We start from the raw sequence: 21,188 nt of genomic DNA on the forward strand, positions 1-21,188 counted from the left end.
TATCCCCTCCAAACATTAAATAAATCCACTTACCGGTAATAAAGTCAAATACAAATAAGGCAACAAGAGAAGTATCCCACACTTCTCTTTTGTAAAGCAATTTTGTACAGCAGATATGGGGATCTACATCAACAATATGATTTGCCTGAGTGGCTGTACAGGACAAAAGGGTTCATTGAACATACCACAATTATGTGCATAAGATGCAAAAGTGAAACTTAAACATAACTTTGTCCAATGCTGCCACAAATAGATTTATTATTACCTTTCTTCTATCATCCATCCCGGTTCCCAAATATTGTGAGCTTTGATGACAGTATGACATCTGTGTTGAGACAACAATGAAGTGTTCCATGCTTATAGAGGAAAATAAACCATTATGCATTTTTGCAAAATGGTGTAGGTTGTGTCACACATTCCTAATTTGATTAACACAACCTTATCATTGGACTTCAGCAGCAACAATTATTTTATCTGAATGACATTTTTTTTTTTTTTATAACTGATGGAGTTATAAATGGAAGAAAAAAAATGTTCATTAAGGCCCAGACCATGATACCTAGTGGTTGTGGCTCTAAATAACCACATCAAGTGTTTATGCCACAGGCCGGTCAGGACTATTTCCAACCACAGCGAGAGCACTTAAGAAGGGTAAACGTCGCCATAGAACTAGAAGTTCAACTATACAATACACACTCCTCTGTCCTGGCTGGTCAGCACAATATGGCCGATGCGACAATACATTGATATCAATATTAGAGTAAGAAATTTACATTCCAAAGTCAGCTGCATACAGTCTGTCTTAATGTGAAAAGACTACCCTTCCAGTCACAAGTTAGCCCCTTGTTCCTCTCCACCTTGTTGTTCTGTACAAAAAGCACTGACTGAACGGGAGGACAAAGTGGACCCGGCAATTTTCAACCTTCTGGTGCCGTAACAGAGAAATTTGTAAATCTGACACCAGGAGCACCCGAGAGCCACTGGTAAGTTGAAAGCAATTGTCGCTGTCAAACAGAAACTTATTGTAATGTCGCACCGGATATTAGCGCTGATCGCTAATTGCCTGACAGCGGGGTGTTGTGAACGCGCACACGATTCCAGCAACACGCACAGGAGAATAAAATGACAAATCTACGGTTACGGCTTTGATATGGCTATTCTACGGGATCGGTTGACTTAAAGGGGAACAGCACTTTTTTGGAATTTTGCTTAACGTTCACAATCATTATGAAACCCATGAAGATTAATGTTTTTTGTTTTTTTAATGCATTCTAAATATTAAGTAAATGTGATCAAAAGTCTGCTTAAAATTGAGCTATGGAAGCCTTTCAATTCTGCCTATAAAAGCCCCTAAAAGAACACCCAAACACCTCCATTAAGGTTTTGTATACACATATGTAATGTAGTAACAGGTACATTTATAATAACATGTACGTATTTTGATCATTTTAGGCATACATGGCACATTAATTTCAGGAAGCGAGGATGATGTAAACATAGGGACACATGGAAGTGATCACGGCGCCGCAATAAATAGTTTGTCTGCATTAGCACTTATAATAACAATATCACTAATACTTGGTAAACATTCAAGACACAAAATGTAAATTGAGTATTGTTGGCACTTTTTGAATGGTTATTTGTCGGATTTTATGGGCAAAATAGAAGACCTCCCATTGGCTCCGCTGTAAGCAGACTTTTATTTACGTTTATTTAATATTTAGAAGGCATTAAAAAAATATATAAATCCGTTGTCATGTCTTTCATAATTATTGTGAAAAATAGGCCTTTAAGCCATCCCTTCATCGCTATGAGTCAGTCACAGCGTCAAAGTATTTCACTTTTTACACTTACCGGTAAGTACAGTATAATGACAAGCATGATGCTCAATACCTTTTTTTGCACGAAGAGTAGTGGAAGAGTGCGTAGTGTTATTTGTTGATGGTTTACTTATTGTTACACTTGAATAGCGAAATGTTACATGAAACCTCACCTGTACATATGATAAAGGTTTAATAACCAAATAATTTCAATTGTTTTCCAAGGAGGAAAAGTTGTAAAGCTAACTAAGTAGATAAAACAACATGGAAGATGAGCTCATAAACTGCATTTCTTAGTATCTTAAGTATCAATATCATGTAATCACTGGAGGACGAGGCTCAACATGTTACCCACCAATAGCGAACCAGGAGCAGGCTTGCTAAGCTTAGCCAGGTTTAAACAACAGAAGAAATAAGTGTTTAGGAAATTGTAAGAAGTGTAGATGGAACCAAGTTACAGTAGAAAGTAAGCAGATATTAACAGGAAATTAATACGTAGAATAATTGGAGTTAGATGCTGACACACCAACAACTGTTGGTGTGTCAGCATTGTCACAGTCAGGACACGACATGTAGGAGGAGGTCCGATCCATTCATCCATATATTGGTGGTGTTGATACCAAGAGTAGTATCAGTTTATGATTGATACTACAGTAATAGGTCGATATTTATATTTTCTCAAAATAATTGTTTTTGTTATTGTTACAAACTCAGTGACCAAATGATTTAGAAAAAGTAGTAGTTTTTGCTTGAGTTTAGTTATTGTGTACTATTGACTTTGTTTTGATCAAACAATTGTATGTCATAAAAAAGAATAAGGAAGTAGTTGAAATAATGTGCTGATATTGTTGAACTGTGAATAGCACTAGAAAATAAGATTCACATCCACAATTCTTATTCATCTAGATTCTAAATAGATTCATAATTTTCCCCCCAAAAAATTTGAAATTCAACAACATTTGAAAATATGTTTTAGGCCATCTCCATGCAACTACAGGGAGCTTTTCCAACATGCAACCTGTTTGGAAAAATGTTCATTATAATTATCATACCAAATAATGTATTGCAAAAATTGGTTTAAATCCAGGATCTATTCGCACTCGATTCGTCACAACTTGAATCGGAATCGGATCGCATCGTTCGGATTCACTCCCCTGTCACTCACCATAAATCAATTTTTTTAAATTTCAGTTAATACACGTGAAGGTTATTGGTATCGGCCGATCTCACTCATAGATGGCCGGTATCGGAATCAGCAGCATAAAACCCGGATACATCCCTTCCAGCTTGCTTGGCATCTACAAACTGACCATGTGTCGTAGTTTCAACTTGCAACATGGTTGATGCACTGTGGCGATATGGAGCTCACCTCAGGTGTACAATACGAATCATAGAGCCAGCGAGGACAGCAGAGATTCTCCCAGCGTTGCAGCAGCCGCTGAGATTGGCCAGAAGAGCGCGGGACATCTTGGGGAGGAAGTAGAGCAGCTGCACCAGGCGCTGCTGGGACTCTGCTGGCAAAAGAACCACAGCGCCTTCCTGTGGATCTTCAGGGCGACACAAGAATTGTGTGTCAAAGGGACATCATGCAATACAAGAAAACACTTTGTCGTGGTGACTGCCGTAGCCACCCGGATAGCGTGTGTGTGTGTCTTTCTCTGACGCACACGCTGATGTCAGCTGCCCACGGACAAAAGGACTCTTGTGATGGTAAATTGTTAGAAGTTTCTATCAGGACTCTTGACTTTCCCCTCTTTCTCCTCCTCGTCACACAGCTTTCTGATTGAGGCAAATCTGCCAGTTCTTTTTAAAAGCAGCAGATTCCTAAAAACAACAGTGTGCTCCTTGCATTAAGAGGATCTTTATTTAAAACTCTTTTTTTTGCAGCAGGTGCGAAACAAAAACAAAAGTTGTTGTTCCTTGCCTGGGCAAAAATAAGATAAACTGGAACTTTTAAACTGAGAGGGATTTTTTTTATGCAACGAGGTATGGTTTATTAAAACTTCTGAAGGAACGCTCTTTATTAGGGCTGGGCGATAAAATTATATCAATATATACCGTGATAGACATGTAATCGATATCAATAAAAAATGCATTCAAAAATGTTTGATCATTTTTTCTCTCCTTCGTCAGAAGATCTGGAAGTTGCGAAGGCACTCGCTCTCTTGCAACAGAGCAACACAGGAAGTGATCACTGATCAGTGGGAGTTACACGCTAACAGCCAATCAGCTAACAGTATTAACTATCATGTTTGGCTGTGCTAACTTGTTGTCTCACGGTCTTTCCATGGAGTGAGAAGAGAAACTAAAAATGATAGCGAAGAAATTGTGGATCACCTTGACAGTATTTTTTAGTTGTTTTTTTTTAAACGGACAGTAGTCAGACCAATGTGGTCTGTAAATTTTGCAAGGTGCTCGTCCCCACCAAGACCGGTAATACCACACCAATTTAACCGTGCTCACTCTTTAGAGCACAGCCATAACTTCCTGGCACTAAATCTGCAGAAAATAATTATTTTTAGGTTTCTCTATGTTTACTTTCACACTTTGCACTATTTTGTTACATTTTATTAAGCATTTCCTAATTATTCCTTATTTCTACACCTTCATTTTAAGACAATATTGTTAAGTGTTCAATGTGATTTTAGTATTTCATTTACAATGATTGTTTTCCATGCTTGTGCTGACTTTTCCTTTTCTTTCAGTCTTGATAGCTGATGGCATTATAATCAGAGGAAAGTTACATTTCAAAGAAAAATGTTTACATTGAATATATTAGTCATTATTTTTGATTGGTCATGAAAAATATGAATAAGTATTGATTTTGACCAATCTTAAACACATATAACGCAATACCGTTTTCAGCCAAAATATTGCTGTGTAGTGCTAATTAAAACCTGCTGTCAGACAACAATGTTTGCTAGCAGTCTGCTATTAAGATGTTGAATGTGCCAGTCCTGTCTCTTGTAAAAAGTGTTTCCTTTATGTTACAACTCCGCAGTTAAAACGGAACGTACTTCTTAGTTGTTTGAAATCGCCATGTAGAATGAAGTTAATACTACTTGCCTGCGCGTATTAGGAATTTTCTAAGTAAATTAGCAATGAGCTAATGCATTTCGTTTATGTTGCATTTCAGATAAACTATTTTCTACCTTATGTAAGTTAAACAGTAATTGACATGATTTATTTTTATATGTTTATTTTAAGGAGCAAAATAAGAAGTAATTATACCTTTTAAGATTTGGCAAAGACTTGCATTGACCATATATACAAAACAAAAACAATGAGGGGAGGAGAATGAAAAAAATGGAATACCTGCTTTAAGTAGAACCGTATTAGAGGTTTGGCAGGACCCCAAATTTGGCACTGAGTTACTTTTGGTATAAAATATGAAAACAGTTGGGGAAGACCCTTTTTGTGCCTCAAGTAAAGATTGTAAGCATGGTTCTTGTTAGGGATAGGTACCGAATTCGGTACTTTTATAGGCATCAACCGAATTCCGTCGATACTACCGGGTATTGACTCACGTAAAACCAAAACGGTGACATATGTTGATACCTTTGTAACACTTGATGCCACGTCCGGTTGCAAACTAAACACGTTCTATCGTAAACAAACACAAAAGCAGCACTCAGTGCGGACTAAGCCAAACTCCCTATTAGTTTTTTTTACATAGGATTTGCCATAGACAGGCTATTAGCTTTGGCGATTTTACATGGCCATTTCAACACCTCCCAAATTGGTAAAGGAAACTACAACCAAATGTAACAATCAAACAGCTGGTGTGTAATAAGGTCAATACGTACAGTATAAACACTTAGTAGGTTGCAATGTAACACATTAAGCTTCCTTAAAAAAGCTACTTCCTCGTTAGACAATATACCATACGGCCATCTAATGTCTTGGAAGTCAAATGACACTCAAATGTTATAATAAAACAAGATATGACAAATGGACAATACAATTATTATAATCAGTTCACTTTTAAAAAGTACATTAAAAGATAACACTTAATTATTAAACAATTAACATTTATAAACACACACAAATGTACCTAAAATGAGTACCGATATTGATTTAAAGGTATCGGGTTCAAATGTGAACAGTACCCATCCCTATTTGTTGTAGGTCAAAAACTTGTTTCTGAATCATGTGTCTAAGCATGTGTATGCTACAAGTTGCACTATTCATCTGTTTAGGACATTTGAGTATCAAGAAAGGCATACCATAGAGCTTGCAGGCATGCGTTTGGAGACTGCTGATCAAGTCTTTGTTGCCCCTGGAGGCCGCAGCCTGGATGGACTGGATAAGCAAAGCTGATAGAGCCGGATTCCGGTGGCCCAGCTGTGCCAACTGTACAGGAAGTGAGGCCAGCCACTGACACAGCACCTTACTCCTTCAAACGAGGGATTTATAATGTTGTCAGCATTAAGCTATTCACTTGAACCAGTAGATGTCATTTAAGAAATGGATTTGTTTCTATCCTAAATGATAAGGAGTACCGGTAGGTTACCTGGCAATATGTGAATGTCCTTGTTCGTGAAGGTAGATTTTGCTGTAGAAAGACAGCAGAAGAGATCTGGTCTGTAGTGTCAGGTGCCTCTGTTGATAGTATGCATACGCTGCTGCAAACAGGTCCTCTGTCACTCCTGCAATCAAATAAAGAAACGCAAAATAAGTTAGCAAGTCTGTCCTTATAAGCGCCTATTATAGCAAGTTGCAACTGTTGCCAATTATAATAAACACAAACTAGCTCGTCACATGACATGGTCCATGCTACAATTATAGCGGCAACACTCACTTTTGCTCTTTTGTGTGAGCACCATCTTCCACACAGTGCCAAGGAGCATGTGCAGCTGCCTGTAGCTGAGCTTCACATCGCCACCGAGGGTGTCTCGGACAAACGTCCTCAGAGGTGTCAGCCAGTCTCCGTCCGCGTCGCAGCCGACTCCCTGCCTCTGGCAGAGCGACACCATCACCTGGCAGAGTGTGATGTTTAGCGCCAGAGGATCCACGGTCACATCGGGGGCCGCTGGAGTCGGTTTACCCCTGGAGAGAAGAAAGTCGAGGGTTTCAGGATTTGGCTTTTATTCACCACCACAAATGATTGGGGGAAAAGCTATAGACTCCCAGCTTTAAGAGGCATTTAACATTTAGCCCACCACCAAGACATCTTTGGAAAACCTAAAATAATATTTTTAAAGCAGGCTTCGCTACACATCTTAAAATAAAGCAGTCAGTTGCAGGTGTAGGAGCTGTGAGTTTGATCACGTTTTTCTCTAACGAACAGGCTGATATACCATGATGTGACGTTAGCATGTAGCTCATATAGCTATGCTAGTGTTGCTAACGTTTCTATCCTCCTGTCTCCCTCCTTTGTTATGTTGTGTTATCTACCACGTTGGGAGCATTACAGTGTACTGCAAAGGCTCTTTTAGGTTTAATACCTCCATACTTGTGTACTCTGTTACAAAGAAAAAACAGCTCTTATGCATTATGTTCTAACAATTTGTATGTTTTAACTGTTCCCCATGTACGGACTGAATTTGGCAAAAGAGCTTTTAGCATTGCTGCCCTTATGGCATGGAATGCATTGCAGACAAAACTGAAACTCACTGAACTACTTCCATTTGGTGACTTCCGTTCTGTCCTAAGGGACAGACAGCAAGAGACTTTTGCACAGTGCCTTTTTTTTTAAAAGGTGTAAATCTTTATTGTTTTACAGTTCTCTTTTATGTATTTTAAAATGTATGTCTTAACGTATTACTTTTTTGAAACTGCTCTGTGACATGTGCTGTTGACCTCTTGGGCAGGTCACCCTTGTGAAAGAGATCTTGATCTCAATGGGTTTCTTATCTGGTTAAATAAAGGTTCTAGTGTTAAAAAAAAGTAGATTAGGTACACAATTGCACTTATTTGAGACCCACACACATAAAACAGCATGTTCCAGGTCAGGAGTGTCCAAACTTTTTCCACTGTGGGCCGCACACTGAAAAATCAAAGCATGCGAGGGCCATTTTGATGTTTTTCATTTTCAAAACCAATACAATATGTTAGCTTTTGTCTGTCTTGAACCTCAAGATGCAGAGACAACAGACATAGTGTGAGTAAACAAGACTTTGATGTCAAAAACAAAGACAGGGAAGTATGCACCTGGGAAGTGCACAGGAAAAACTAGCACAAGAAACACAAGTGTTGCCAATCAGGGACAGGTGAGGGAGACAGAGAGAAGGGTCTAGCTGCAAACACTCAAAGTCGTGCCCACAGGGGTGACGACAACGGAACGGAACAGTGTCTTACACACTGTGGCGTTGACAACGCGAGAGTAGACACTGGATTTGTAACGTGATCCAAGGTGGCTGATGGTTGTTATTGTTTTGGTTGTTGAATGTAAAGCTGTTTATATGCAACCCTAACCCTGACTTATTTTCAGCTCTATTTTTTTCATTTATTTCTGATTTCCGTATTACGTATTGTCTCTCCAGCTCCACTTCCGCTGTTGTCACCCCTGTGGGCGCGTCTTTAAGTTGGCACAGTTTAGAGTGGGCGTGGCTTAGAGTGGGCACACGCGACAGAGTGTCTGCGGTCTGCAGCTAGACGTGCTTGAGGCCAGAATAATGGTGAAGGCAAACAGGAAGTAAAATGAAAATAAAAGCGCAGGAAAGGAACTTAATACAAAAATAATGAAAGATACAAAATGAAGTTAGGCCTGACATGACAGGTCCTGAAAAAACCTTTAGGGCTCCCCTCAAGTTTGGTCCCGGGGTCTCCGTCATAAAAATGTTAAGAATAAGTCTTTTATTTTTTTAAATTCATCACTTAAATCTCGAGATCATCTTTAGGTTTATCAATCATTATAAAGTTTTTTTGTATTTTTATAATGTCAAAACCCTGTTTTTTTATGGCAAAAACAAGTCATACATTTTTTTATTTTTACTTTCAACAAGTCTTTAGATCAACTTCAGATCTATCTGTCAATTATAAGTTTTTTCAGTTTCTTTTTTATTTGTTTAAAGCCTTTTTTGCTTAAGAAAAGTGTTTATAAGCATATTAAAATCCATAAAATATGCACTATTTTCCCCAAAAAAATTCAAAGTGGAATATTTGATGTCAAGTAATTGCCTCAAATAGGTAAATAATTAATAACAACATTTATTTTAAATTATTAAAACCTTTTGAGAACCTTTTTGGGAAAAAAAAGTCCCACTAAAATACTTGGGGATAAAAAGAGCCCCAAACATAAAAGTGTTAAAAATAAAACATAATTTTTTTTATTTTTACTTTCAATGCTTAAGTCTTTAGATAAACTTCAGATCTATTTGTCGATTATAAGCTAAAGTATTTTTTTTTAATTCCCTTTTTGTCATTTGAACAGCAAAAGCACAAAATATGCAATGTTTCTCCAAAAAAATGTTCTAAGTATAATTTTGATGTGAAGTAATTGGAGCCTTGAATAGGTCAATAATTCTAAAAACACTGATTTTGATTCTTTTTTTTTTTTTGAACAACAACAGCTTTAAAGAAAAAAATTGTTGCTTTAAACTTTTTCCATTACATTTCACCTGTTTTCTCTTTTATTCCACTTTTTAATGGTTTTTTGTAACAGTATTTGGAGAATGTGCTGCAGGTCGTTATAAAAATTAGCTGCGGGCTTCAAATCGCCCCTAGACCACACTTTGAACACCCCATCTAGGTAAAACTTACTAGAAGCACTTTGAAACTGTCTAAATTACAGCTTTTAAGCATGTTACATAGTCATTTATGTTACAATAACACATTATTAATATGAAGGATACTTGTGGTGTTAGGAAAATAAAAAGTACCTCTCACCTTTTGAGATTCCTTTTAAGTTTGGGTGTGTCCTGAAGACTGTAGGGAAAGTTTTTCATGAAGTACTGCTTGAAATCTCCCAAGTATTCTTTACGGAACCATGCATCCTGCACATAAACAAAATAAATGTGGTCTTCCTTTCTTTAAACCCATGAGTCAACCGCTCTCCTCATCTCACCAATGCATCTTGATGCTCCTGCTGCGGTGGCAACTTGCGGAGCAGTTGCACAATAGACAACACCTGGAACATTACGGACATGGCGTCCGGCCGCAGCAGGTGACCACCGTCAGAGTTGTTGGCTGGAGAATTACTGGTGTTGGCCTCCACCCACACTTCCAGCAGGAGTGGGACAAGTGTGGCTGCGAAACTCTGGACAGCGTCAGCAGAGTTCAAACCTTCCCCTGCATCTCCACCATGTTCAGGTTCTGGTCTACACATAACATGAAATACCCAAAGGTGAGTTAGTTCATCTCTCAGCAAGCAACACAACTTTAGGTGGCTATACTTAAGAGTAGTCAGTGTACAGCTCGTGTACCAGTATGGATTTACTGTCCTACTCTACTCAACATTTCTACTGTTTGGCAGTTACTTCAGTATCATACCTGAGTTTAAAGGTTGAATGTGGTGTTGGTTTACTCCCAGAATGTTCATACACCTTGATTCCAATCTTGCTATTCCCGAGCTCGTCCCAGTCCAGATTAAGAGGTGTAATCCTGCTTTCTCCACTCAGACCAAAAAGTCCCTGAGCTGGGACGGACATGTCTCCTTCCTCCACTGGTCTTTCCTCAACGACTGCTTGAAGAAAACGTCCCAGCCTGAAGCCCAAACAAAATTAGGGTCAAAGTGAGTGGGCCAGAATGCAACAAAACGCTAAATCTGATCTGTCACATTTGAGATTGACCAATATTTGGCATTTTGAAGTGTGTCTGCTTTTATTTTTTTACAATGACATCAGCAGATACAATATACAGTACAGGCCAACTGTTTGGACACATCTTCTCATTCAATGCGTTTTCTTTATTTTCATGACCATTTACATTATAGATCGTCATTGAAGGCATCAAAACTATGAATGAACACATGTGGAGTTATGTACTTAACAAAAAAAGGTGAAATAACTGAAAACATGTTTTATATTCTAGTTTCTTCAAAATAGCCACCCTTTGCTCTGATTACTTTTTTGCACACTCTTGGCATTCTCTTGATGAGCTTCAAGAGGTAGTCACCTGAAATGGTTTTCACTTCACAGGTGTGCTTAAAGGTCATCGAGAGAATGCCAAGAGTGTGCAAAGCAGTAATCAGAGCAAAGGGTGGCTATTTTGAAGAAACTAGTTGTTTTCAGTTATTTCACCTTTTTTTGTTAAGTACGGTACATAACTCCACGTGTTCATTCATAGTTTTGATGCCTTCAGTGACAATCTACATAGTAGATAGTAGTAGTAGTAAATAGTCATGAAAATAAAAAAAAACACATTGAATGAGGAGAAGGTGTGTCCAAACTTTTGGCCTGTACTGTAAACACATTTGATACAAGTAATAATGAGTGAAGTAGACAGTAATAACCACTTAAGCACAAGCCCTTTTGTCCTGCGTAAAAAAAGTTTCCTTTTTGTTGGAGCCCTTTTTTTTCTTTTTAAATCATTCAAGAATAAAAATTACTCTTGTTGTCAATAATTCTCCCCAAATATGTTATGATATCTGACAGCACATTTGTTCTTGTGCTCAGCTGCTTTCACCCCGGCAGTGACGCGGCCACAAACCCCTTTCTCTCTTACATTATGTCTCCTCTGCTTACCTGTCAAAACGTTCCTTTTTTGCCGGTAAATACAGTTTTTGTCCTTCTTTACTGGTGTCTTCCCGGTCTCATTTTGTTTGTTTTCACTACTGCGAACTCTCTAAACGTGGGCTCATTGCACTTTTTTGGGAATTTTGCGTATCATTCACAATCCTTATGTAAGACAAGCACTTACCAAACTAATAATATCGTTAGACGAGACCATGGCTACACAGTACATCAGAGTTATTCAACTGAATTGTTTTGGGGTGACATTTCCATAAAGCTAACGACCGGGGGCGCCGGACTTCTCCCTTAACTATTAGTCTTATTTTGTAGATTCCGGAGAACCAGCGTCCTCTATTTACCCATTTGATTTTGGTATTTTTATTTTGTCAGAAGTACAGGAGCGCTCGCTGGTTCTCAGGACTTGCTGCAAAAACATGCATCTCTGACAATTTTTTTTTTACTGAACTCACAGGCCGCCAGTTGAATAGCCCAAATGTTGAATAAGGGAAGACCTTGAGGAACACCATTAGTATAACTCAAACTACTGACTGCATCTGAAGGAAACAAGCAAAAGCAACACCTAAGTTACATAAATCACATTACAAAAAAAATATTGAATTGCCAAAAAGGAGAGGATTTAAAGGGGAACTGCACATTTTTCGGAATTTTGCCTATCATTCACAATCCTTATGTAAGACAAGCATTTTTTTTCTCTTTTTTTTTATGCATTCTAACTAGTAACCAAAATGCGATAAAAAATCAGCTTACAATGGAGCCTACGGGAGTTGCTCTATTCTGCTTATAAAGCCCTTAAAAAACATCCAAACATTTCCAATAAGGTTTTATATACGTGATGTAAGTATATATGTAATGTAGTAAAACATTTATAATAATGAGTGTGTCAAGATATGTCAGAAATAAAAGATATTAAACGTAGTCTTTTAAGCAACATCAATTTAGATTTTTTTTTTGTTGCAAGAGGACTTAAAGGGCTGATTAAAACATCCTTTAGTATTTTTTATGACATTCGTTTTTTCACATAGAATATTAATTATTAAAATATTTCTTCCATGAAAAAAACAAATTTAAGCATGCATTTTTTTGTATATTGAGGAGCGTAAGTGCAATCTTTCTCCAATAAGCGCACCTTTGGCGGTAAAAAAAAAAGTGGTTTCAATGTCGATGCATTGCAGGACTGCTTCTAAAATGCCCATATAAAGTAATACAGGTCTGCTGCACGTTTGAAAACATAGCAAAACGCCCCATGAGAACATGAATGTGCAGTAAATGAGAATGTCTACGGGGTGATACTCTGTATAGTGCACGCAATATCCTCATTTAAATAAGGTGGTCTGCACCACTTTACAATTGCACACGCATTCTTAGTAAATCGCACGCAACACGCCCACTAATAGTGCACGCTATTTTATAGATTGCACACACTGTTTACCGCGTGGTATTTGGATCTTAGTGAATCGGGCCCAACGTCGCTACTGGTCTGATGCTTCCTAAAAAAAAAATGTTTAAAAAAACAACTTCAAAGCCTTGTCCAGCGTTTTACCAACATACATAATTCATGTTTAAATAACTTTTACTGCAATTAAATATCGGCTCCAAATATCAATTGTCAATCAAGCAATCAATCAAAGTTTACTTATATAGCCCTTAATTACAAATGACATCCTCGGCGGCTCAGATCCCAAGACAAAATTCAACCCAATGGGAACAATTAGCTGTCGGTCTCTTGACTACAAATAATTGGTATTGGCCCTGAAAAAAACATATCGGTCGACCTTTCGTTCACATATTGAACTACTCAAAATGTATACTGGACCATCTCCGACAGCTTTATTACATTTTTGTCAGGGTTTCAAAGCCAATGATGACTTATCTGACAGGAGGTAATGTAAGTTTTAAGCAAATAATTAACAAACTCAAGAAATCTAGCCGCACACAATTTGGGTAAAAGGACTGTGATGAGATTTTAGTATTGAATGACTGCTTCTCGGACGCTATCCAAGTACCTGAGGAGCACGGAGAGTCGCCACTGCTGGTTTGTCACGGTTCTGCCGGGGTTGACAGAGAGCGCCCATGTGGGCCCCTTGGCATACTGGTCCTTTTTAGCTCCTCCGCTGCTCTGCCTGTGAGAGATTAACTCCAGGAAGTTGTTGAGGAGGACAGCGGGCCGTGTCGCGAGCAGGGCAGGGTAGTGCTCGAGCAACACATCCAGGACCTTCATGGCGTCTTCCTGGATGCCCGACTCAATGTGAGTCATGGCGCAACACAGGTGGGCACTGAGAAGGGGGAAGAACGGAGCCACTCGTTCCACGGGCACAGACTGGGCAATATACCTGGAATTAAAGATAGTGTTATTTAAAAAAGAGATAAAAAGGCACAATGATTACAGTGGATCCCCACCCATTTAGTGATTACCTATAAATACAATTAATGGTTTTATTTCAGATATCAGAAATATTTTATTAATCCCCTGAGTTCAATCCCGGGCTCGGGATCTTTCTGTGCGGAGTTTGCATGTTCTTCCCGTGACTGTGTGGGTTCCCTCCGTGTACTCCGGCTTCCTCTCACCGCCAAAAACATGCACCTGGGGATAGGTTGATTGGCAACACTAAATTGGCCCTAGTGTGTGAATGTGAGTGTGAATGTTGTCTCTATCTGTGTTGGCCCTGAAACGAGGTGGCGACTTGTCCAGGGTGTACCCTCCCTTCCGGCCGAAACGCAGCGGAGATAGGCTCCAGCGACCCCCCGCAACCCTGAAAGGGACAAGCGGTAGAAAATGGATGGATGGAATCCCCGATGGGAAATTTACGTTTTCAGCACAATCCCATTCAAACAGAACAGGATCGCTGACGGGTCTGCCAACTTCCGGCGCCCCTTGTGGGAAACATGCCCATTTGTGCTTTTCCCTCTGAAAATATTTCATTTATTTCACAAAAGACCCATCTCATTCACCCAATTTATAAATACATGATATAAAGCATAAAACATACAGGATAATAATACAGCATACATGATACAGCAAAATGGTGGCACCTTGTTTAGCTGCGGCAGCACTAGCTTTCTTTGTTGCAATTTGCTCTCAACTACTTGCAGAAAAGTAAACATAATCCAGAGGGGGCCGTGCGTTTTCTGCTGTGGCTCTGAGACTTTGGAACGATATCCCTCTGGTTATTGGGACGTCTCCCTCTTTAATGAGTTTTACATCACATCTTAAAACATCATTTTACTCAGTCTCTATTGTATGTATTGATTATCTTTTTTGGTGACATTTTATTAGACTTGACTGTCATTAGTTCTAATCTGCTTTTAAATGTGGGTTTTAACTAGCAGTTTCTGAAAGTTTTTTTATTTTATTTTTTTAAATGTGCCATATACATAAAGTGAATTGGATAAGTTAATATAAAACCCAAAACCATTGAAGTTGGCACGTTGTGTAATTCGTAAATAAAAACAGAATACAATGATTTGCAAATCATTTTCAATTTATATTCAATTGAATAGTCTGCAAAGACAAGATATTTAATATTCAAACTGAGAAATTTAAAAAAATTTTTGCAAATGATCATCCATCCATTTTCTACCGCTTATTCCCTTTTCGGGTCGCGGGGGGTGCTGGAGCCTATCTCAGCTACAATCGGGCGGAAGGCGGGGTACACCCTGGACAAGTCGCCACCTCATTAACTTAGAATTTAATGGCAGCAACACATTGCAAAAAAGTTGGCACAGGGGCATTTTTACCACTGGGTTACATCACCTTTCCTTTGAACAACAAATAATGCAAATAATAATTAACTTAGTATTTCATGGCTGCAACACGTGGCAAAGTAGTTGGGGAAGGGCAAGTTCACCACTGTGTTACATGGCCTTTCCTTTTAACAACACTCAGTAAACGTTTGGGAACTGAGGAGACCAATTGTATAAGCTTTTCAGATGGAATTCTTTTCCATTCTTGCTTGATGTACAGCTTGAGTTGTTCAACAGTCCGGGATCTCTGTTGTGGAATTTTAGGCTCAAGTTGCGCTACACATTTTCAATTGGAGACAGGTCTTTCTACAGGCAGGCCAGTCTAGTACCCGCACTCTTTTACTATGAATCCACGCTGTTGTGACACGTGGCTTGGCATTGTCTTGCTAAATAAGCAGGGGCGTCCATGATAACGTTGCTTGGATGGCAACATATGTTGCTCCAAAACCTGCATGTACCTTTCAGCATTAATGGTGCCTTCACAGATGTGTAAGTTACCCATGCCTTTGGCATTAATACACCCCCATACCATCAGATGCTGGCTTTTGAACTTTGCGCCTAGAACAATTCGGACGGTTATTTTCCTCTTTGGTTCGTAGGACACAACGTCCACAGTTTCCAAAAACAATAATAAAGTTAAAGTACCAATGATTGTCACACACACACACACACTAGGTGATCAATGGTGATGGGTCAAATACAGATAATAATTTTGCCACACCTAATGTATGAAATCTGGACTCATCAGACCACATAACACTTTTCCACTTTGCATCATTCCATCTTGAGCTCAGGCCCAGCGAAATTGGCAGCGTTTCTGGGTGCTGTTAATAAATGGCTTTCGCTTTGCATAGTAGAGTTTTAACCTGCACTTACAGATGTAGCAACGAACTGTAGTTACTGACAGTGGTTTTCTAAAGTGTTCCTGAGCCCATGTGGTGATATCCTTTACACACTGATGTCGCTTTTTGATGCAGTACCGCCTGAGGGATCGAAGGTCCTTAATACCATCGCTTACGTGCAGTGATTTCTCCAGATTCTCTGTACCTTTTGATGATATTACGGACCGTAGATGGTGAAATTCCTAAATTCCTTGTAATAGCTCGTTGAGAAATGTTGTTCTTAAACTGTTTGACAATTTGCTCACGCATTTGTTGACAAAGTGGTGACCCTCGCCCCATCCTTGTTTGTGAATGACTGAGCATTTCATGGAAGCTGCTTTTATACCAAATCATGGCACCCACCTGTTCCCAATTAGCCTGCTCACCTGTGGGATGTTCCAAATAAGTGTTTGATGAGCATTCTTCAACTTTATCAGTCTGTTTTGCCACTTGTGCCAGCTTTTTTGAAACATGTTGCAGGCATCAAATTCCAAATGAGCCAATGTTTGAAAAAAACTAAAGTTTTCCAGTTCAAACGTTAAGTATCTTGTCTTTGCAGTCTATTCAATTGAATATAGGTTGAAAAGGATTTGCAAATTATTGTATTTTGTTTTTATTTACGATTTACACAACATTCCAACTTCACTGGTTTTGGAGTTTGTAAATGAAATGGCGCTTTTCTACCTTCAAGGTACTCGAAGCGCTTTGACACTATTTCCACATTCACCTTTCATACACACATGCACACACTGATGTTGGGTGCTGCAATGCAAGGCGCTTACCACGACCCATAAGGAGCAAGGGTGAAGTGTTTTGGATGGCAGAAGGTGGTATGGAACCTGGAACGCTTTCTACCATGGCCGCTCTACCACCCGTCTATACTGGAATTACAACTAGCAAGCAATGTGGAAAATGGAGACACGGCATTGGCACATAATTTTAAATTCTAGCCGGGAGAACCCAGCACCCTGCGGAGCCGCATACCACTGCCCGTCACTTTAGAGGGAGACGAAGGCGGCGCCACAGGAGACAAAAGTGCGGTTGTCTCAGGAGCTTGACGAAAAATACACCATAACTATGATTCCATCTGTTCTCCTAACTATCATCTGTCATTTACAAGTGGTGCGTTTTTGTAACAGTGGTCATCCAACCACCACAAATGTGTTAAATTCCAGCAGTGCTAGCCAATGAGCTTAAAGCAGTGGTTCTTAACCTGGGTTCGATCGAACCCTAGGGGTTTGGTAAGTCGGCCTCAGGGGTTTGGCGGAGGTCAAAACACACCCGACACATCGTGTAAATACACACTTCTCCCTATCGACGTATTACTGATACGGCAACAGCTGACTGGTTTGCAGGTGTGTAATTTGTTGTGAGTTTATGCACTGTGTTGGTTTTGTTCTTTGAACAAGGTGATGTTCATGCATGGTTCATTTTATGCACAAGTTAAAAAAAACATGGAAACACTTTAGTATGGGGAACATATTCACCATTAATTAGTTGCTTATTAACATGCAAATTAGTAACATATTGGCTCTTAACTAGTCATTATTAAGTACTTATTAATGCCTTATTCGGCATGGCCTTATTATAACCCTAACCCTCTTTACCCTGGCCCTAACCCTAACCAAATAACTCTAAATTAAGTCTTTATTTCTTAGAATATGTTCCTCTAGTGTCCAAATAACTCTAAATTAAGTCTGTGTTACTTACAATATGTTCCCCATACTAAAGTGTTACCAAAAACATATAACTTTGTCTTGAATTTGAAAAAAACAAAACATTTTATTTTTTTGTCAGGGTTCGGTGAATGCGCATATGAAACTGGTGGGGTTCGGTACCTCCAACAAGGTTAAGAACCACTGGCTTAAAGTTACAGGCTGTCATTCACTGTCCAGCACAGCTCTTAAGGTGTTGGAAGTGAGGCTTACACAACGTATTGTCACACGGCCACACTACCTGGCATCTGTTCCAAGTGTGTGTTAGAGGGCAAAGAGTGTCAAAAATAGACATATTTACTGGTGTGTCTATTAGTTTAGCTGGCTCTCTAACCTGAGCACACGTGTGGCTGCCACCCGAACATTTCCATCCTTGTCTGTGAACACGGCAGCCACCTCTGACAGCAAACGTGACAGATGCTGCTCCAACAGAGAAGGATTCACAGACAGCAGTTCTCTCAAACCCAACAAGGCACCGTGTTTCACGTTTGAGTTGTAATGGTGGAGCTGGGACAACAGGTCCTGGCAAGGAAAGCACACAAAGCAAGGTTCAGGAACTCCTTGCAGCATGTAGGTTTATAATGAAAAGCTAAAAAGAAGACTTACATTGATGCCAAGCTGTCTGTGTGTGGTGGGACCACTAGTGTCTGTTTTCAGCTGGGCAGGTAGATGTATTCCCTTTGAGCGGAAGTTTGTATCGGTGGCATTGTCAGCTCTCGGCTTCTTCTTGCCCACCTTTAACTTCACTTTCTGGAAGTCATCCTGTCTCTTCTTCTTCTTGGATTTCATCTCAGCAAGCTGATGTCAAACCTAATCAACATCAAGGTAAAGGTAGCATTTAAGTTGTTGAATATCATACACATCAACAATGTAATTTTGAATGCACTTAATCAATATTCACTATATGTTGTCAATGACTTATCAAAATCAGCTAATGCAAGCAGTTGGATATTATACTGTATAAGGCAGCTCTGTCTGGTACTAGCATTAGCAAGCCAACACAGTATACGATTCACAACCAGTGGTTTAAAGTAACTTAGGTCAATCTAAGGTCTCAGCCAGACAATTTAAACTGCAGCACAATCTCGTCTATGTAATATATATGGCTAAGAAGGCTCAATGGATGCTATATTTACCATATAAGTAGTTTTTGTCCAGTCTCATGTGCTGCTGTCGGTTCTGAAAAACGTGCGCATGTTATAATAACCCCCGCCTCCCTTTTCGAAACAACGGGCGGGGCTTACAGAATAAAACCTTTAATAGCCGAAATTCATGGTTTTCCCACGCCAAGGCAATAGGCACAACAATGTTTTAATGCAGAAAAATCTTGACGTGTGTACAAAAAGTGCTGCTACATTTGAGAAAAATATTCGCCAATTTCATACATTTTGCAACCCTCTTTCAGCAATGTTTAAAACGGTGTGTCCCGGTGCGCAACGGCAACAACCCACTGAGTCGTCTTTGTAAATGCCCTGGACAAATGAATTTTGTCTTTTTTTTAGAATTAAAACTTTCTGAAAAATACAATTTTGATTATTTTTGTCATACTAGTTTTGCCATGGTAGTTTTTCCATGTCATAACAGCAATTTCAATTTTATTTTTTAATAATAATTTGAAACAGGCATATCTCAGGGTTTCATACCCAGAGATCTGGACCTCTACCATATATTGATTCGACCTTATCGGCTGCCGGAGGTTTTGGGATATATTGATGCGTACTTACTCACTTAAGGTAAATATTGCAAAACTATCATTTTTGGATATATGATATTGGGGTTGTAGTTGATATCATATAAAGTTACTGGCGTAGTTTTATCAGCAACATGAACGCGTTTTTCCAAGATGGCTTGACTAGGCCCCAAATCAAGCTCGCACTCGTACAGCGACTTACGCTAATGGAAGATTTCCAAATACGTTACTGGAATGTAATTTAACGAGTATTCTGTATCTTTCATTTGAATGTTTTTAAGCAGTAAAAAGGACAAGAAAATGGATGCTTATTCGAGTCGTCAAGCCATGAACATCAAACGAAACAAAGGACAGTTTTGGAAGAACAGGGCCAAACTACTCAAGGTAGGTATCGCACGTATCACACAATGTGGCAATCTATCTTGCAAAGAATACAACTACAATGTATTTGTCAGAAATAGTTTAGTCAAAATACTAAAAAATTCAACACAATACCGATATTCAGGACAATATTCGATACCTAGTTTGACATGATCTTCTACCCTGTAGTGATTAATCGTAAAGTCGGTAGGTGTGTAAAATTTCAAAGATTAAAGGATTTACATGATGCGGCGTGGCTCAGGTGTTAGTGCGGCTGTGCAACCAACTTGCTGATTGATTGAGACTTTTATTAGTAGATTGCGCAGTACAGTACATATTACGTACAATTGACCACTAAATGGTAACACCCGAATAAGTTTTTCAACTTGTTTAAGTCGGGGTCCACGTTAATCAATTCATGGTATCAAATCAAATCAAATCAACTTTATTTATAAAGTAACCGGACTCTCGCCAGATTCTTGTAGTTCGCTGAGCTGCACAAAAGGATCTTGGATCTAGGGCAATGCTAACTCCTTCAAGATACCAAAAAATAATGAACCAATCAGTATCGCCGACGGGATTTCATAGATGTGAGGTAGCGCCGAAGCGACTGTTTGATTCAAACATCAATGGCGGCACGGAGCGAGGAGTCGTGTGCTGCCACTGATTCTGCTATTGCAACTGTTTTGTCGAATCTATCGAATATTAATTATTTAAAAGATGAATAGAGAACTTTTTGCTCTGTCGTTATCCAATATGTCGGCTGTTCTGTTTTGGATTTCCCAGCGTCGCTCTCATCAGCGTCACAGGTTGATTTCAATGTGAGTGGTTGAAGTAGCACGTCATTCAAGATAACGGACAAGTGGTTTATCCAATCACATACAATGATTTTTTTTTTACCAGGCCTCGCCTTCTTAAATACGTCTCCTATGGAGAAGTCCCAGATCCTTATGTGGAGCTCAGCGAACTACAAGAATCTGGCGAGAGTCAGGTTAGCAACTTGAGGGTTCCAGGTTCGATTCCAGCTTCCGCTATCCTCGTAACAGCCGTTGTGTCTTTGGGCAAGACACTTCACCCTTATTGGGTCGTGGTTAGTGCCTTGCATGGCAACTCCTGCCATCAGTGTGAGTCTGTGTGAATGTGATGTATATGTAAAGCGCTTTGGGTATCATTCAAGGAATGGTAAAGTGCTATATAAATACAGACCTTTTACCAGTATTATCAGACAGGTCTTGGAAAGCAGATTCCAGTAATGGTAAAATTGCAGTGATAGATAATAAGAAAGTTATGGATTATTATAACTACCGTATTTTCCGCACCATAAGCCGCCCTGGGTTATAAGCCGC

At 39.3% G+C, this 21,188-nt stretch overlaps 2 protein-coding genes across 5 annotated transcripts in view; one reads left to right on the forward strand and one right to left on the reverse strand.

The window, feature by feature from the left end:
• Positions 1-19,138, reverse strand: part of tex10 (testis expressed 10) — a 38,099-nt gene extending 18,961 nt beyond the window's left edge. Inside the window, exons 1-11 of the mRNA XM_061954950.1 lie at positions 18,929-19,138; positions 18,399-18,602; positions 18,127-18,314; positions 13,459-13,785; positions 10,254-10,466; positions 9,829-10,081; positions 9,651-9,757; positions 6,622-6,869; positions 6,334-6,469; positions 6,047-6,216; positions 3,190-3,367 (exon numbers count right to left, since the gene is read on the reverse strand). Of these exons, the coding sequence (XP_061810934.1) occupies positions 3,190-3,367; positions 6,047-6,216; positions 6,334-6,469; positions 6,622-6,869; positions 9,651-9,757; positions 9,829-10,081; positions 10,254-10,466; positions 13,459-13,785; positions 18,127-18,314; positions 18,399-18,581 (2,003 nt within the window). The 5' untranslated portion in view covers positions 18,582-18,602; positions 18,929-19,138. The remainder of the gene's footprint in view (positions 1-3,189; positions 3,368-6,046; positions 6,217-6,333; positions 6,470-6,621; positions 6,870-9,650; positions 9,758-9,828; positions 10,082-10,253; positions 10,467-13,458; positions 13,786-18,126; positions 18,315-18,398; positions 18,603-18,928) is intronic.
• Positions 19,139-19,360: 222 nt separating this feature from the next.
• LOC133601882 (uncharacterized) overlaps positions 19,361-21,188 on the forward strand; it is a 47,907-nt gene continuing 46,079 nt past the window's right edge. For 2 of the 4 annotated variants that reach the window (XM_061955018.2, XM_061955042.2), the window contains exons 1-2: positions 19,361-19,525; positions 19,767-19,866. In XM_061955018.2, the coding sequence (XP_061811002.1) occupies positions 19,783-19,866 (84 nt within the window). In that variant the 5' untranslated portion in view covers positions 19,361-19,525; positions 19,767-19,782. Of the gene's footprint in view, positions 19,526-19,763; positions 19,867-21,188 lie in introns of all 4 variants that reach the window. The other 2 variants (XM_061955026.1, XM_061955034.1) reach the window with 1 other exon arrangement.

The sequence above is a fragment of the Nerophis lumbriciformis genome, linkage group LG04, assembly GCF_033978685.3.
Source record: "Nerophis lumbriciformis linkage group LG04, RoL_Nlum_v2.1, whole genome shotgun sequence".
Classification (NCBI taxonomy): Eukaryota; Metazoa; Chordata; class Actinopteri; order Syngnathiformes; family Syngnathidae; genus Nerophis; species Nerophis lumbriciformis.